Below are 18,294 nucleotides of genomic sequence, written 5' to 3' on the forward strand. Positions count from 1 at the left end.
ATTTTAAACGACTACTAATAACTTTTTGTTTGCTGATCTGAATATATGATAAGTATTTGTGTAATTTTTTTATATTGATAACATATAATATATATACACATTAATTAATAATTAGATAAGAAAAATTGGCAAATTTAGGAGGCGCAATGACTCGGACGAGTGGGTGAGCCGACTCGGACGCAACGAGTATAACGACGAGTTGACTCACCTTGATTTAGAATAATAAAAAAAAAACTCGGTAACTGAGTCTCCAGAAGAAACCAATTTCCCTCTTCCTTCTCGTTCTCTAGGGTTATCGTCTTCTTTCGCACCTTCTTCTTATCTCTCCAAAAAATCACACACACTCCATAAATTGTTCAAACTCACCTCACACTCTCTCTCATTTTCCGTCTCACGAATTTTCGTTTCTAACCGTTTTTTCCCCTTCCATTTTCTCGAATTTACCATCGACTCTTCGATATAGTTTCAAGTTCCTCCTTCGATTTGCGCTCATTTCTTTTAGATCCGAACAATTCCTAGCTTTAAGAGCTCCGGTGGATCAGAATTAGAAGTTTCCGAAGGAAATCGAAGTGTTAGGGTTCCGATTTTTCTGAAATTTTAGTTTCCGTTTGAAAGAGCGATGGAGCCACCGGTTGTTAGATCGAGAGGGAGGCCGCGGAAGCGTAGAAGAAAAGAGGAAGAAATGGAAGCTCTGGAAGCAAAGAGGCAAGCCTTGGCAACCAGATCGATAGCGTTGGTTGGACGATTCGTGCTGAAGGAGTTCCCGAAAATCGGTGTTTTCCTCGGTAAAGTTGTGTACTACGAGTGTGGCTTGTATAGAGTTAGTTATGAGGACGGTGATTTCGAGGATTTGGATAGTGGTGAGGTTCGTGCTGTTCTACTAAATGACAGTGATTTTGATGATGATTTGACTAAGAGGAAGGGTAAATTGGAGCAATTAGTGTTGAAGAATAGTGTAAAGGTTCAAGCTAAGTCGGTGAAGGCTTCTGATGAGATGAATAAAGATGAATCCAAGGTTGATGGACCTGTTTCGGGAGAACTTAACGGTGAAAACGGTGAGGAACAAGCTGAAGGTGGCGATGATTTGTTGAGTGATGATTATTCTGATTCAGATGCTGAGGCAGTTCCTGCGGTGCCACCGCGGCCGCCTTTGTTGCAGTTGCCACCATCGTCAGGGACTATTGGTGTGCCGGAGCAGTGTGTTTCGCACCTGTTTGCTGTTTATGGTTTCTTGAGATCATTCAGCACTAGGTTGTTCCTGGCACCGTTTACTTTAGATGATTTTGTTGGTTGTCTTAATTGCCGAGTTGCTAACAGCTTGATTGATTCTATTCACGTCTCCCTATTGCGGGTATTGAGGCATCATCTTGAATCCGTTTCATCTGAAGGCTCAGAGCTTGCATCGAAATGCCTTAGGTGCTTAAATTTCTTTCTACTATTTATTTATTTATTTTTTCGGTTTGGCAAGATTCATGTATACTGCATTGATAGTAGAAATGGTTTGTCTACACTTTATTTTGATTAGATTGGAGTTGTTGTATTTGCAGGTGCAATGATTGGGGCTTGCTTGATGCATTGACTTGGCCTGTTTTTGTGATTCAATATTTATTAGTTAATGGACACACAAAAGGACCTGAATGGAAAGGGTTTTATGATGAGGCTTTTGCTTGCGAGTATTATTTATTGCCTGTAAGTAGGAAGTTAATGATATTGCAAAAACTATGCGATGATGTTTTGGATTCAGAGGAGCTAAAAGCTGAAATGAACATGCGGGAAGAATCAGAGGTTGGGGTGGATTATGACGCAGAAGATATCATTGCTGCAGAAAATGGGCCTGGAAAAGTCCTACCAAGACATGCCAATACTGCTTGTGAGGATAAAGGAGCCATGAAGATAGTTTTGGCATCAAATTTTGTGAACCAACATGTTAACCCTAATAATTCCAATTCCAGAAATGCAGGAAACGTTGGTGATGGCGATGATAGAAATGGAGATGAATGTCGTCTTTGTGGTATGGATGGGACCTTGATTTGTTGTGATGGGTGCCCCTCTGCTTATCACTCCAGGTGTATTGGTGTTATGAAAATGCATATACCAGAAGGACCGTGGTATTGTCCAGAATGCAAGATTAACATGATTGGGCCAACAGTTGCAAAGGGAACATCACTTAGAGGTGCTGAAATATTTGGAATGGATTTGTACGGGCAGCTTTTCATGAGTTCCTGCGACCACTTATTGGTGTATGTTCAACATCATTTTGTGTTATTTTTTCTTACTTTTTTTTGTTATATCACTACTGGTGCTTCAGTTCTATTTTGTGTTATTTTTTCTTACTTTTTTTGAAATTTGTGCTTTAGTCAACTTCCTTTCCATCCCTTTGCTATCCTCCTTAGAGTAGATGTACTTTTAACTTCCCAAATTCATCTTCATGATCTTTAAAAAAAATGGATGATTGCAGGCTCAATGTCAACAATGATGAATTCTGTCTTAAATATTACAACCAGAGTGACATTCCTAATGTTATCCAAGTGCTTTGCGGATCCTTGCAGCATAGACCAATATACTATGATATTTGCATGGCAGTTATGCAATATTGGAATATTTCTGAAAGAGTCTTGCCTCTTCCTCCTCCGTCAAGTGAAGATGGTCATAAGCCTGTTAGTTTGGTGAATGGAGAGTACTCTCACACTTTGAGCTTGATTTATAGTGGCAATGTAGTCCCTTCATGTGATACCTCAACAACTAACACTGTAAATCATGGTCCCGAAAGCAGTGGTAATGAGCTGCCTACCACAAATATGAAGCTTCCTCAGGAAACTAGGATGGTGTCACTAATGTCAAATGATTATGGGTCTGTTTCTGTTAGTAATCAGTCTGAGTTGAACTATCGAAGTTCTGTCAATGGGTTAACTGTGCTGGCTTCTTCACGCTCTTTGATAAACAGCCAATATAGTAATAATGCCCATTCAAATGATATTGTGCTGCCAGTGAAATTTTCTCTGGAAACCAAAGAGAGCACCCGAGTTGGCTTTGGAAAGGTGGAACACAAAACAACTAACAATGTTGGGTACATGGGTTTGTCCTATAAACCTTTGTCATACATTAATAACTATATGCATGGTGATTTTGCTGCATCAGCAGCTGCCAAATTGGCCGTTCTATCCTCAGAGGAATCTAGGTCAGAGGGTCATGTTTCTGACAGTCAGAAGAAAACGATAGCTCAGATCACATATTTGCAAGCAAAAGCATTCTCACAAATAGCTTCACGTTTCTTTTGGCCAGCTACTGAAAAGAAGCTAATGGAGGTGCCAAGAGAGAGGTGTGGCTGGTGCTTTTCTTGTAAAGCCCCTGTTTCAAGCAAGAGAGGATGCATGTTAAATCATGCCCTTATAAATGCCACAAAAAGTGCGCTGAAAGTTCTTGCTGGTTTTCCTCCACTAAGGAGTGGAGAGGGAATCCTTCCTAGTATTGCAACATACATTTTATACATGGAGGAATGTTTACATGGTTTAATAGTTGGGCCCTTTCTAAGTCCAAGTTATAGAAAGCAATGGCGAATGCGGGTTGAACAGGCCACAACATTTAGCTCTATCAAACCACTCTTGCTTGATGTGAGTGGCATTTAATTTTCCAATTTGGTTGAATGTTGTATTTTACTTCTGCATGTTTTTTAATAAATTGAATACATACATTTTTATTTAGTCAATTTAACACTTGTTTTGATTTTCAAATTCTGTATGTGAAGCTCACTATCTATCGCACTTTTGGAGTGTGCTAAACTTGGTGAATTTTAACAGTTTGTGTCCTTGTTATTGGATATAGAATGCTCTGTACATATGTGCATGTTACCCTTTCTCAAAATTCTTCATTATGATGCATTTATAGGTTGTACTATATGAGTAGGTTTGTTAAGCCATTATTTTTCCAGTAGCTGATGAATTTTCATTTTCAGCTTGAGGAAAATATTCGCATGATTACTTTCTGCGGGGATTGGCATAAGTTGATGGATGATTGGTTGGTTGAATTTTCTATGATTCAAAGGTCTGCATCTGCTCTTGGAACAACACAGAAACGTGCACCAAGTGGGAGGCGTTACAAGAAACGCTCAGCTACTGAAGAACCTACAGCTGATGGTTGCCATGAAAGCTTTGAGTGGTGGCGGGGTGGGAAATTCACCAAGTTTATATTCCAAAAAGCTGTTTTGCCAAGATCCCTGGTCAGGAAAGCTGCACGCCAAGGTATTCTATTTTCGCCTCAAAAAATTATACCATAATGATGATGAGCCTGAGTAAGAAATCCTGAATTTGATTTTTCTAAAACAAAGAACATATTGATTTGAAATATGTTCTAAAATTTTCATTTTTATTATAATTTTTTTGGTTATTTATTATTTATTTTTTCTAATACTAAGAATAAATTAATTGAATTTGTATACTTATTACTTAATATACTGCCTCTGGTTAGAACAAGTAATGATAAAAAACCAGACTTGAGATTCAGCCGAACTGTTACTAAGTGTATGCATATATTATATATAAACTAGTTTGTGACTCCCATAGGCGCGCAGGGAATTGAAAGAGTTTTTTTTTTTTTTTGGTTTTGTTTGTGTGGGTGGGGTGGGGGGGGGGGGGGATTATAGGGGTGTGTATATATAATATGGGGTGGGATACTCTCATTCATGCATATGTCAGCAACATATACTTTTTTTATTTACACATTAAAATTAAAAACTACGACAATATATTGATGATCAATTCAAAAAATAAGGAAGTGTGATATTGCCTTGTATTAATGAGTCATTTAATATTTTCTCTTTCCTCATTAATATGCACCCTCCACTATTTCCTCTATCTAAATTATGTATATGTAGTATTATTAGTTTCTGTTTTCTAATTTTGCTTTCTAGAATAATGTTACCTTTTTTTTAAATAAAATAATAGTAATTTTTCCTAACAAAACATCTAGTAATATATACTGTTCAACATTATTTATTTGTAAAGAGTAAACAAATATCTTATGTGTATTGCCAAAAATTGAAATTATTTAAGAACCCAAAAATACAACATACGTATATGACATTTCAAATATGCACGGATATATCATTAACAATAAAATTCCAAATATAAATAGAAGCTTTACATATAATATGTTTTTTTATTTAATTTTTCCAACAACCCTAATTAGCTTGAGTATGATAATTTAGTATATAACAAATTGAACACAAATTATTAAATAAAAAATCTTGTTTATGACAGAGTTATATTTAAGATCACTTATATATTATTAAGTATTTCAGCAATAAAAACAATAATTATTTAATTAGAAAAAATAGCAGGGAGAATATTTGCGAGGAAAGAGAAAATGGTAAATGAGTCATTAATATGATTATGACAATATTACATATTTATTCTTACTTTTAATTAGTCATGAATAAATTATAGTGGATTTTATGTCTCAAAAAATATGTGTATGTAGGTTAGAATATTCCAATATATATAAAGTATAGTATGAGAAAAACTTGACATATGGAGCATTTATGCTTCACAATGTTTATTGTATAATTTTTCTACCCCGTAATGCTACTACACATGTATGGTTTTAAGTTCATTAAATTTGTGAAGTCAATAAAGCATGTTATTTATTGTGAGCAACAGGTGGTTCGAGGAAAATCTCTGGCATTTTCTATGCTGATGGATCTGAAATCCCTAAAAGGACCAGACAGTTTGTGTGGAGAGTTGCAGTACAGATGTGTAAGACTGCATCACAGCTGGCACTTCAGGTTTGTATAGTTTATTGTCAGTTTGCTTTCTTCTTTGAGCAAATTGAATGTTGCAAAGATTGCTACTTATGATATAAATTGTTTGCATCAGGTCAGATATCTAGATTTTTATATCAGATGGAGTGATCTAATTCGTCCAGAGCAGAATATTCAGGATGGTAAAGGTCAAGAAACTGACGCTTCTGCTTTCAGAAATGCAAATATTTGTGATAAAAAGCTTGTAGAGGGGAAAACTTGTTACGGAGTAGCATTTGGGAGCCAAAAGCATCTTTCTACTCGTTTAATGAAAAATGTTATTGAAATTGAGCAAGGTATAGAAGGAAAAGAAAAGTATTGGTTTTCCGAAACACGCATTCCTTTATATTTGGTGAAAGAGTATGAAGAAAGCAATGGAAACGGACCATCTGTTTGCGAGCACTTGAATACTGCATCACAACAATTGCTCAGTCGGTGGTTGAAAGCATCCCGCAAGGATATTTTTTTCTACCTTACCTGCAAGAGAGACAATTTGGACATGTTCTTGTGTTCTGTATGTCATACTGGTGTTCCATTAAGGTTGCCTAACTTTTACTACTAGTTCATTGATTTGTTTTTAATTTCCCTTGCGCCTTTTCTTTATTCCTATTGTTTGCTAGACATTAATCTTTATCTGGCATGGTTTCAGGAATGCGCTCAAGTGCAATACTTGTCAAGGTATATCAGTCATCCTTTTACTATTATGCTTTCATAGGTCTCTTGTATATGCAGATATGATTCAGTTATATTTGATCCACATGTTAAAAGGAACCTTGCCTTTTGTAAATCATTGAAAGTAAATCCAGAACTAATTTTTTTGCTGCTACTTTGGCATTGGGGTTGTGTTATATGGTTTTCTTCATTCTTTATTTTATTTTTGCTATTATAGTTCATTAACGTATCCTGTTTAAAATTTTGTTCGATTGAGCATTAGGATTTTGTCACGAGGGCTGTTCCCTAAGGTCAACAATCTTCACAAATAAGAAAGTTGAGTACTTGACCACGTGCAACCAATGTTATCATGCCAAGTTCCTTGCTCAAAAGGAGACCAGTAATGAATCTCCAACCAGCCCCTTACTCTTACAAGGACGTGAAAACAACTCTCTTCCTATCCTAAAGGGATTAAAGTCTAAATATTCTGATCTAGCACAGAAGTCTGCCAAGGCAAAGGATAGCCGTCCAGAAGCAAAACAAGTTGCTTCAATGACAGTTTTGAAGGAAGCAAAGACTTCCGCCAGGTCAAAGGATAGTCATCCAGACAGAAAACAACTTGCTTCTGGTTCCAGCTCGGCAACTGCAACCCGTCGTAGGAATTGTTCTTGGGGTGTGATATGGAAGAAGAAAAATATTGATGATACAGGCGATGAATTTAGGCTCAAAAACATACTTTTAAAGGGAGCTTCAGGAATTCCTCAAGAGCCACCAATTTGTCACTTGTGCCGTAAGAAATACTGTTCCGATCTGATGTACATTCACTGTGAATCTTGCTCAAGTAAGTATTCTCTATTAACCTACACATTTTTAAAGGCTTTTTTTTTTCAATTTTTTTTATCTCTGTATTTTGGTTTTGGCTTTTGACAGATTGGTATCATGCTGAAGCTGTTGAACTCGATGAGTCCAAAATTTTTGATGTACTGGGCTTCAAATGTTGCAAGTGTCGTAGGATAAAATCACCTGATTGTCCTTATGCTGATACTAAGCGCAAGACACAAGAGGGTAAGAGGACAAGGACTTCAAAGAAAGAGTATTCTGGTCCAGATTCTGATTCTGGAACATTTTCTGATATGAAAGAGTGTGAGCCTGCTACCCCCGTCTTCCCAGTAGAGGATGATCCTCTACTTTTCTCTCTTTCAAGTGTGGAGCTGGTTACAGAACCTAAGTTAGAGGATGCTGAGTGGAGTACTCTCTCTGGCCCTGGGCCTCGGAAACTACCAGTGAGACGGCATGTTAAACGTGAGGGGGACTGTGATGGATTTTACGTAGAGAAACCGTTGTATGATGAAACTTTGGCACATAATGAAGCGGGTGATATGTACAAACCCGAGCCTTTAGACTATGACACTGTCGTGCCGAATGATAGCAATCTGCTTAATGAAGCGGAAGGTTCACAGTATGAATTTGCGGACTTTGAACCTCATACCTACTTCTCTGTAACGGAACTGCTGCTCCCAGATGATAGTAGCCAGCTTGAGGGAGCTGATGCACCTGGTGAATTGTCAGGATATTTGGGGAATTCTTGTACACAAGTTCCTGAAGAATGCGGTGTAACTTTAGATGACAAATCAGAACCTGCCCTATCCTTTGAAGACGCTGTTTATAGTTGTTGGCAGTGCGGGCAAATGGAACCAGCCCCTGATCTGTGTTGTGAGATTTGTGGGATTTTTATTCACAGTCAATGCTCTCCTTGGGTTGAGTCACCATCAAGGCTTGGAAATTGGAGGTGTGGCAATTGCCGGGAATGGCAATAGCTGATTCACATGTCATTTTGTTGAATTTGAATTTGGGAAATTCTCCCTCTGGATTGAAGTGGGTTGAAGCTTCTGATGCCTTAACAGTGATAAATCGTACAAGTCAGCTCAAATGAATATTTGCACTTTCTTGGCAGTATCTCCCCGTGGACGAGGTGAATTGTTTGCGAATCTTTCAAGGGCAAATTTATGCTGTGTGCTTTGTCTTGCCATTATTCTGTGCACTGTTCACCGAACTATAACTGCCTGTGCAGTGCCCAGCGGACCCGGTGTACTCAATCGACGAAAGGATCTGGTGAGTTTGTCGTTAGTCTGCTTTGATCCTATAACGAGATTTTTTAATCAAATCAGTCGGTCACTCGCATGGGGGATTGTTTTCCCATTTTACGGTTCGTAGATAAGCATTGTTTTTGTGACGCTTATCTGATGGAATTATTTGTATAGATGAGAATCCTCAATTTTTTATGGAGGTTGGTTAAAACTATGAAGCTTCGATCTATTACGAAAGAAGCTTCTATACTGCTTCCATTCATTTTCACTCGTAATAGTGAAAGAAAGCACGTTAGGATCCAATGCTGGCCTGGCCTTAACTCTATTGTGGTCTTATATTAAACTCAGGTTTTCCGCCTAATTCGTGTGTTAGCATAGCACCGAATCCAGTATTATTATTGGCAAAAGAAAGTAAACATGTGATACATACAATCTAATCTATGACGCAAAATATTTTACATTATAAATACACCCTGGTAAAAATAGGTAAGAGCTCACGGATAAGAGAACTAAATAAACACTCGAGAGAATTCACTCACTCTAGGGGAAAGAATCTTAAAAAATGCCGACCTACCGAGACTACACTGACAGTTTTCTGATTCCGCCAGTCCACGCATCATGAAATTGTATATGCAACTCAATTGGCTTACGATAAATCCACCTCAATAACGTACAATAAATCATTGGCTTATGCATCTATCTACTTTGTCACAGAAGAGCAGCAAGCATAGCCCCGGGGTCTGTCGATGCTGCTACATCACTGGCTTGTTGAAGTGGTGTTGGAGATGCTTGTGGAGGTTTCTGGATTGCTGGGGGAATGCTGACTAGCATTTCCTTTATAAACATCTTCAACCTGAAACCAAATGCAAATTATATGAAGAAAAAGCTCTTTCAAATATGTTTGATAGGTCACGTAAATTGAAAACTAAATCGCATACTCAAATGTTAGTGTTGGGTCTCCCGAAGCAACCGTCATTCGTAGCTGGGTTCTGTCTGCTGGATCCGTTTCAATTCTTATCTGAATATTTAAAGTGTTACAACTTCTTTCATCCATCAATAATTCAATAATGCTGTGTATTATCTCTACGATGTAGAATTCTTAAGTAAATAGATTCCTAAAGCAAACATGAATACTAACCAAACAGAGCATGGCTCTTGTATTTTCTGAATAGAATGTTGCACACGCAACAAGATTGTTTGGATTGGGATCCTAAAACAAATAGATAGCAGAAAGAGTTATGATATAAATCAATTAGTGTACAATAGGAAGATACGAAAGATAAAAAATAATAGTTGGGAATTACCAGCCCCGGGCAGACTGTCAAAGAGTAACTATCGAATAAGTTGGCCATTTCAAGCAACGGAAGTGGTTTGACACCTCTAACCTGCAAAAATAACAAAATAAACTGATGACTGCATGATCCATATTCAACAATATACATTTGCAAAGTTAAATTCAACTTCCTAGAGTAAGTATACTACTCTAGGTGCACATAATACATACCACTTCTTGAAGCTTTAAAGGTGGTCCAGATAGGGATCTCCATTGAGCGAAAAAATCTTCAGCAGATATAGATATAGGCTGAAGAAATTTATTTAGGACAGCTGGAAGCTGAAGTTTGACGTTGACCTGTGAAAGGACACATATGTATGCAGTTACACACATAGGGTACTGGGAATGAAGCTCAATGATTTTTCCAGATAGTAACAAACACAGGTTCAAATTTACGTACCATATCATTACCAAACTTGTATGAGAAGTCAAGAACAGCCACATCCCTGCTTGGGAGGAGATTAACAACTTCAAGTGGGCATTGCACCTACGCAGCCAAGAAGTCAGGGAAATGTGAACAAATTATTAAAGCAGCAACATTTAACATTGGTCGTGTTGTCTCACCTGTGCCCGGGGAGGTATAGTTTCTGGTACTAATGAGAGCTCCGTCTTTAAATGAGTGGGTGGCAATATTATAGCTTGAACAGAGAGGAGAGGAGAAGTATTCTTGTTTCCCAAAAAAAGAACAACGCGTCCCTGATGAGCTCTCCATTCTGCTTTAAGGCCAATCTGTTGCAAAAATGAATGTACATACAAAAAAGTAAGGACACCAAGAATCTACTATATAACGTTGACCCTTAATTACTGAAAATACTAAAGATGTCTGTCGGTGAACTGCAAGTATATTTTGGACTGATGTTACAAAAAAAATATAAACAATAATGTTGGAGGAAAAACCTGAATGTAAGGATCCTCATATAGAACACCACTATCCTTCAAGCACAAAGAACGAAACCTTTCAGCGATATTTCCAATTGGCTGCACAACGGGTGGTATTCGTTACATTCCAATACATACAGGCAGTAATATCTTTCTAATGTTGAATAACGGATGACAAGTCTCCATCAAATAGGTAAAATGGTCTATCTTAAAGTATTCTTCATTCATGTAAAGAAAAGCCTTTGGCACAGAAACCAACATCTGACTCATGCCGGATCATTTATGAAAATGAAAAAAGTCTAACACGAATGTTTTCCTCAAGTGATCAGTAAAATTTAAATATGGAATGTTCTAGTAACATTCCAATAAAATGGGTAAAGTTAAAACTTAAAAGACTTCAGAATTGTTATGGTACTATAATCAATACAAGTACCTGCACAGCATTAGCTTGCTGATCAACAGGAACGAGGGCTGATGACTCAACTGCAATACCTCCCAATCCCAAATTGGAATTTGACTTAGGTTGGACAATGCTGCTGGGTGGGCCCTCAATAGCCAATGTATCCAAGAGAACACCATCAAGGTCGGCATATTGAGGCAGAGCATCTACTTTACTCAAAGTCCCATTTACCTGGGGTAATCTTTGATCCTCTGAATCATTATCCTATTAAAACATGAAGTCCAGATCAAACTAAGAAGCAACTGGGGCAAACGTGTTATTTCTTCTGAGGATGATAGAATGAGACTTAAACTAACCATGTTACTCCTTGTGCTGGGGTTGGGCACCTTTAAAAGACCAAGTTGGTTGACCATGACTGCTGGTGTACCATTAGCAGGGTGTTGGTCAGATACAACCAATGCATTTGATGTTTGAGAAAGTTGCTGGGCTCGCAACTTCATTGCACTTTGTTCTGCAGTATCAACTTCAGTGTCTTCAGCCCTTTTGATCAATGCAGACTGAAGCCAAAGTAGATTAAACCATTGGTGAATAAACTGATGAAACAAAATTATAAATAAGCTGCCTCTAAAATACTGAACCAATAAGGCAATAATACCTGCCGTTCAGGGAATTTAGGCATTTCAGCTAATATATCAACTAATGCTGCACCTTTTCTACTCAAGGCAAAATATTCAACAGCCCGCTGCTGTATCTCAACTTCAATGCAACTCTCATATCTAAAGATATGAGCAAATGCATCAGAATCTCAAGCTTTATGACAAACCATAGACCAACTCATGAAAAATAAATTGAATAGGTATAACTCACTTTTTGAATATTGCCCATATCTGATTCTGTAGATCAGGGTCTGGTGGTTGAGTGTGCATAAGAATTTTAGCATATGTTGATAGAAGAATAGGAATAGTAGAAATCCTGAAAATAAAGCATATCTAGGTCAAACGGAACATCGGAACCCAGCTATGAATTAAGCGAGGTATCTGCTGATATGGACCGATTCTGCTTACGATACAGTAGGAAGCTTCTCATGTATGATGTTAAATATTTCCCTTGGACTAAACCCAGGTTGTCTCACTAGAAGGTGCCCAAACTCTCCAAGGATATATGCACTAACCTGTTGAAATGCATGCAACTAGAAAAATTAATAATGAGCTATAATCAGATCTCATGCTATATGCCTATATCACGGTGTTTTGATTAAGTATAAACCAATTATCTGTGTCTGAATTTAATACAAACTAAAAGTTAATAAACATGAGAGGGGGGAAGAAGGGGGGGGGGGGGGGGGGGTGTTTTACTAAATGGTGACAACAGCACACAAACCTTAACCATTGTCTCATGTATGGCAGGCTTATCAAGATACTCTCGAGCTTTTGCTGCGGCATAAGGCTGATCAAAGACATAAAAAAGTCCCTGTTAGCAATGTATATACTAGGAAGAAGTAAGAGTTGATACGAACTTCTGTTTCACCTGTAGATCATCATTATTTGTAACAAATTGTATCACACGAAACCAGATGTCATCACTAACAAATTCTCCAGCCTTGTCAATTAGTTGAAGGATCACATCTACATACCTGTAATAAAATAAGGATGGCCCAGTTCATGATGGATAGTAGTTTTAATACGCAAATACAGTACAGTGTACTTCAGCAATGCGACAAATAGCAATAGCATTACCAAGAAAGATCTGGTGTAAACTTCTCCGCAAGAATAGCTGCTTTTAGTGATAATTCCTCTCGCATTGCAAAATCTGCTGTGCTGAGATACTACAACATAGTAGAAGTTACAAAGTAATAATTTGGGTGGTTCAATTCAACTGTAACATCAGTTTTTTTTTCCCTAAATAAAAAAACTTCATTTGGTAAGGATACAAAGGGTTTAAAATGAGATTTTCAAATTCACAGGAATCACCGTAAATCTAGTTCATACCTGCAGTAGTTCTTCAACTATATCCTTTGCATTTGAAACATCACACATGCTATAAAGCAAATCCAAAGCACGCCTTCGAATACTGAGTATAAACCAACCACTTAGAAATACTAGATTCAACAAAGAATGACATTAAGAATAACGGAATTAAATATGTATCATACTGGAGATTTTAAGCACTTTTAGAGTTTTTAGTAGAAGAAAACTATATCGTCAATGGAAGGACATTTTTCCCTTCAGAGTAAGACGTTAACATGCACGTACAATAATTATATCCAATTTGTGCAAGCTTTACTTGGAACACAAATAACGGGGATGAGATATATAAACTATAAAGAATTGATGATTTCACAACATAGGACAGTGTGTATAACCTGATGTCAGGATCTTTCAATGAGGTAATAATCTGAGCCTGGTGTCTTTTTATGATATCTTGCACATCTGTAATCATAAACATTCTAGTCATATTTTCCTGCATCACAATAGCATTTATGTTATGAACTCTACATTGCATTCTGACAGTAACTTTAGCCTTTTAAACTATAAATATGATATCTTCTACTGCATAGTATTTATATTTTATGTCGCACGGTTCTTCCCCAAAAAGAGAACTTAAAACAAAATTAGGGATAAATGAACAGTGTCAGTGACAGCAATTTACCAAGCCTAGATATCGAATATTTGGCTCTCGAACAGCAATAAATTTTCCAAGAAGAGTCACACATTGAGACATCATCTCTTTTTCAGCATCAAGATGCATAACCTGCAGCAGGCAATTGGAATAGATAATATAACAAAATTACTATATGTAAAATTGCAAGATAAGAGGAAGAGAATGAACATATGGCTACCAGATGCACTGTACAATTCAATTAAGAGCATGGTAGAAAACCCTACAGAAGAGTCATATGTGTCTATTAATGACAGGCTACAGAACCTACCACATGCATACACAGAAGAGTATAATTTAAGCCACATGGTAACATTTGTCATTAGGTTCACAACAGCATCTATTATATTTGAGCAGTTACATTCAAAAAACGAAATCAATCATGAGAATGAATGCGGTTGTCCAAGAATAGTATAATTTCTAAGGAAATTTTCCTAAAACCTCAGCTAATTTGACAAATAAATTCAAAATAAAGAATTTGCATTTAGCGAGTCATTCATAACAAGATCATTAACGTAAAGAAAAAATGCTTTTCTTGTTTAAAATATAAAATGCCAATGTACATACCAGAGCAAGGGCTTCAAAAAGAACAGCATGAGATGCATTATTTTTGTTCACATTTTTTACCACGTCAGTGCCCATCAATATCCTTTGTAAGACCTGAAATGATTAATCCAAGAGTTAGCAAGACTTAATAATTAAACAAAGTTATTTGTATGTGTTAAAATATCCAAACCTCAAATAGTGATCTTCTGGTATTTGGATCTTCAATGATCGGAAAATACTGAAGGGCCCTCATTGTTTTGACCTATGTTAAGAACGAACCAAACAAGCAATACAAGGTTGACAAGTGTCGTAAGGGAAAGTAAGAGTTGCAAAATTGGGGAAGCATACTTTTTACTTTCATTAAAAGCTACACTGCAAGAATAGCACCCAAAATCTCCTTAAATCCAAAGCTATCAAAGGAAAAGGGTAAAAGTTACACACCTGAAGCCAGGGAGATGGGATGCCGTAGTAAGTGTACTCTTGCGGAATATCCTGGTTCCTAGCAAGGCGTTCTAAAATTTTTACACACTTGGGAAGACAACTCCAATATGCCTCATAATTGTTTGACACCAAAGCAACAAGGAGACTCATAGAAGAAGTCAAAACACCAAGGTCTCGTTCATCCAAAAGTTGTGCCATCCGAACCGCCCTGAAATATATTATAAGGAATTATCAAGTTACATTTGAGGTAAAAACATTGAAGACAGCATGTTACCAGCAAAGTGACATTCAAATTACCACCCATCTACATTGACAACATCTGGATTTTTCCTGTATAATCGCAGTAAGCATAAAGCAGCTTTTTTTTTCACAAGCGGTCTGCAACTGCTAGATACCTAGATCACAAAAGAATAAATTATTTTCTCATGGAAAATATTAATTAATTAATAATTATGCATAATTTCTTACCAGCAACTTCTGTACATCAGGTGCTAAGGACTCGGAAAATTCTCTTCCACCAATATTTCCAACCTGCAAAATAGAATACACAATATGATAGCAACGAAAATAACATTCCAGCTTACATAGCTTGGAATTGGAAGGATAATTTTTTTCAGGACAAACAAGTGAACACATGCAATATTCAGAGAGCAAAAAGTGATAGCATGTACAAAAAAGAAATTTACAGATATTCTGATCCTGTACTCAAGTTGGAAAAAAGGTTCAAATTTTAGGGTAATCAAAACCAAACAAATAAAGCTCCACCAAATGTTTCAAAGTTCTCACTCTCTATGTATAGAAGAAAACTGCATTCTCAAATATTACAAATCAGAATAGTGAACCATATATGGAGTGCTCCATAATCAGATCCCAGAGAGCTATATGACCTCAGAGATATTTTATCCAAGCAGTTGAAAACTATATCTGAATACATGTTTTAACAGTTAGAGTGGTACTGAGAATAAAATAAGAGCAAGAAAGGTAGGGAAATTTACTATTAATGCTTTTAATATGGTCATATTTATCTGATTAAATTAAGCACATGATCATAATGACTAAAAGGGAAAACAAATAACAATATAATGGGGAAACTCATCAATTTATGAAATGTATACTCATTGGAAGTCCATATGGCCATTAAAATTTTTTTTTTTAGTGTCAATTGTAAAACATAACTCCGCCTATGCTACACCTGCGGTACATAACCGGTCCCAAGCCCGGATAAAGGAGGAGAGTTGTGTTAGGCCTTCGACAGCCAACATAAAAACTTAGTTGAATATTCATGACATTGATCAATTGCAAAACATAAGATGCAATATACAAACAACGTGGCCTCTTTTCTAGAGCTTCTCATTATTGCATTTTGAATAAGAGAAGCACAGTTGTACAGTTAATAAGAGAGTAAGCCACATAATTATAGAAGGTTGACAATTTTTCCATTACCATACCATAGTCAATGCTAAGCACTGAAATGTTTCATTGCGACCAATAATATCAGTCCGCACAGTATTTATTGCCAATCTCAGAAAGTCATGGTTTTCATTGACCAGACATGATGTCACAATGTACCCAACCTGCAATTAGTTATTGTGAAGTTAGAAACTATGTTTTCTCTGCCAGGTTTACCTTTGAACAATCTAAGATAATGACAACAACAACAACAACAAAGTCTTGTCCAATTATCCTACAAGATGAAGTATGCTATTGAACAATCTAAGAATTGCTAATATATATAGCTAGTAACACAACATTGTGGAAAGATGAGAGAGAAAGATTTTACCTGCTTTTCTGGATACTTTGGAGCAGATATTAGAGAAACGGCTTCCATGTGACCAAAATCCACATCATAGCCAAGCATATATATGTAAAGCATTTTCCATACATATTTCTTTTTGTCATATGGTTTCAAACCCTAAACATAGAATCAAAAGGGATAAGATCAACATGCATTGCCATGACACTTACACTGCTTTGATTAATAGAAAACAACAACAGAATATGCACATTGAATGATAGGATTTTTCCCCCTTAAAAATATTTGCAACCAAAAAATTATGCAGAGTAACTATCCCTATTTGCAATGTATGTAACTGAATCTGACGAAACGATCTTCTAGCATAATGATAATTAAAATGACACAGCTCAAATGCAGTAATAAGCAAAAATTAACTACCAGGCTTCAACAACAAAATTCTTCATCGGAGTTTTAGAGAACTTTAGCATCAAGTATATTAACAACACTTTCTAATGTCATTCTACATGAACTTGAACTACACAGCTAATGAAATAGTTCAACCACATAAACTCGAAGATAAATTCTACGGGACATTCAAATCCTACGCGAAAAATCAAATAGCGAAAACCGAATCAAACTCGAAGATAAAATAAAAGCAAAGAATCCTAAGTTCCTAACCTTCTCGCTCTTGAAGCGAGTTCGGATTTTTCCGAGCTCCTTGTCGACGCGTAGCCTCTCCTGTTCCTTGTTCTGACAGTTGCGGACATCGCTGATGAACACCGACAGACCTCTCATTCCCGATAACGCCATCTCCACAGCTCACAGATCCGCCGGGAGATGAAGCGGATCCCGCCGTGTACTCTTTCGAATGAAAAAAAAACGGTAGACAGGTTCCACCGTGGCTCCGATGATGACGGATTTGAAGTTCGATGGATCCAATCACCAATGGAAAATTCTGGTGTATGAACGAGGTTCAGATTTTCAGCTCACGGATTCGGAAAAACGAAAATGCATGCTCAGAGAGAATCTAGAGAGATACAATGGCAGAAAGAAGAGAGAAAAAATGGAGTGAAGACCAAACGAACAAAATTGTAAAAACTGGAACACACTCGCGGAAGCAGCTATATTTTAACACTTTACGATTAAACCAAATATAGAATAATTTAAATGTTATGTATCTAATTAAATAAAATAATCGTATACAATTCTTTATATTTTTCTGTATCAAAATTATACTTATAAGTTATAAAATTTAAATTTACATAAAGATAAATTTTATACTTAAAGAGCTAGGTTAAGATGTACAAATATAAATAATGAATAATGCTAGGGGGCCAGCAACATTTGTGATTGGTAGCCATCAACTAGCCATCAATGATGATTTGATGGTATAAGATTGGTGTGAAATTTCATCTAATGGCTCACCTTTCTCTGCTGCTGGCCAAAATGCAATAAAATTGCTGGCCCCTAGACTTTTCCATAATAATAATATCTTCATGTTGTAGCATATTCATTATTATTCCATTTCACCTAATCCTTTTTTCAGTTATTATTATAATTATGATTATGATTATGATTTTTTTTTTCTCTGACTGATCTATAATACTGCAATTCTTTTGTTCGTGCAGCAATTTGAGATTGGTAACTTTTAAAATTTATATTTTATGTTGTGACTTTGTGCCTCATACTCTCGTTGCAATCCTCTTTTGTACTCGCAATTTCAATGGTTGAAGTCAAAGGTATCAATGTATCATACACTTGGGTCAAAAT

General features: G+C 36.6%; 2 protein-coding genes across 2 annotated transcripts; one reads left to right on the forward strand and one right to left on the reverse strand.

The window, feature by feature from the left end:
- The first annotated feature begins 267 nt into the window (after positions 1-267).
- On the forward strand, positions 268-8,868 carry LOC130968213 (DDT domain-containing protein PTM-like). Its single transcript, XM_057893383.1, has 9 exons — positions 268-1,416; positions 1,548-2,240; positions 2,459-3,611; positions 3,953-4,238; positions 5,655-5,779; positions 5,871-6,334; positions 6,444-6,472; positions 6,729-7,286; positions 7,376-8,868. The coding sequence occupies exons 1-9, from the start codon at positions 620-622 to the stop codon at positions 8,260-8,262; spliced, it is 4,992 nt and encodes a 1,663-aa protein (XP_057749366.1). The 5' UTR covers positions 268-619; the 3' UTR covers positions 8,263-8,868.
- A 29-nt stretch (positions 8,869-8,897) lies between these two features.
- On the reverse strand, positions 8,898-17,637 carry LOC130968214 (AP-2 complex subunit alpha-1-like). The gene is made up of 27 exons (XM_057893384.1): positions 17,203-17,637; positions 16,570-16,701; positions 16,238-16,363; positions 15,258-15,320; positions 15,087-15,184; positions 14,790-14,997; positions 14,539-14,610; positions 14,370-14,462; positions 13,794-13,895; positions 13,507-13,604; positions 13,133-13,214; positions 12,881-12,969; positions 12,672-12,777; positions 12,525-12,590; positions 12,209-12,315; positions 12,012-12,116; positions 11,800-11,920; positions 11,501-11,701; positions 11,178-11,408; positions 10,763-10,843; positions 10,430-10,594; positions 10,266-10,352; positions 10,037-10,162; positions 9,837-9,917; positions 9,671-9,742; positions 9,471-9,550; positions 8,898-9,385 (listed from the first exon to the last, which is right to left on the reverse strand). The coding sequence occupies exons 1-27, from the start codon at positions 17,332-17,334 to the stop codon at positions 9,241-9,243; spliced, it is 3,069 nt and encodes a 1,022-aa protein (XP_057749367.1). The 5' UTR covers positions 17,335-17,637; the 3' UTR covers positions 8,898-9,240.
- Positions 17,638-18,294: the final 657 nt, after the last annotated feature.

The sequence above is a fragment of the Arachis stenosperma genome, chromosome 3, assembly GCF_014773155.1.
Source record: "Arachis stenosperma cultivar V10309 chromosome 3, arast.V10309.gnm1.PFL2, whole genome shotgun sequence".
Classification (NCBI taxonomy): Eukaryota; Viridiplantae; Streptophyta; class Magnoliopsida; order Fabales; family Fabaceae; genus Arachis; species Arachis stenosperma.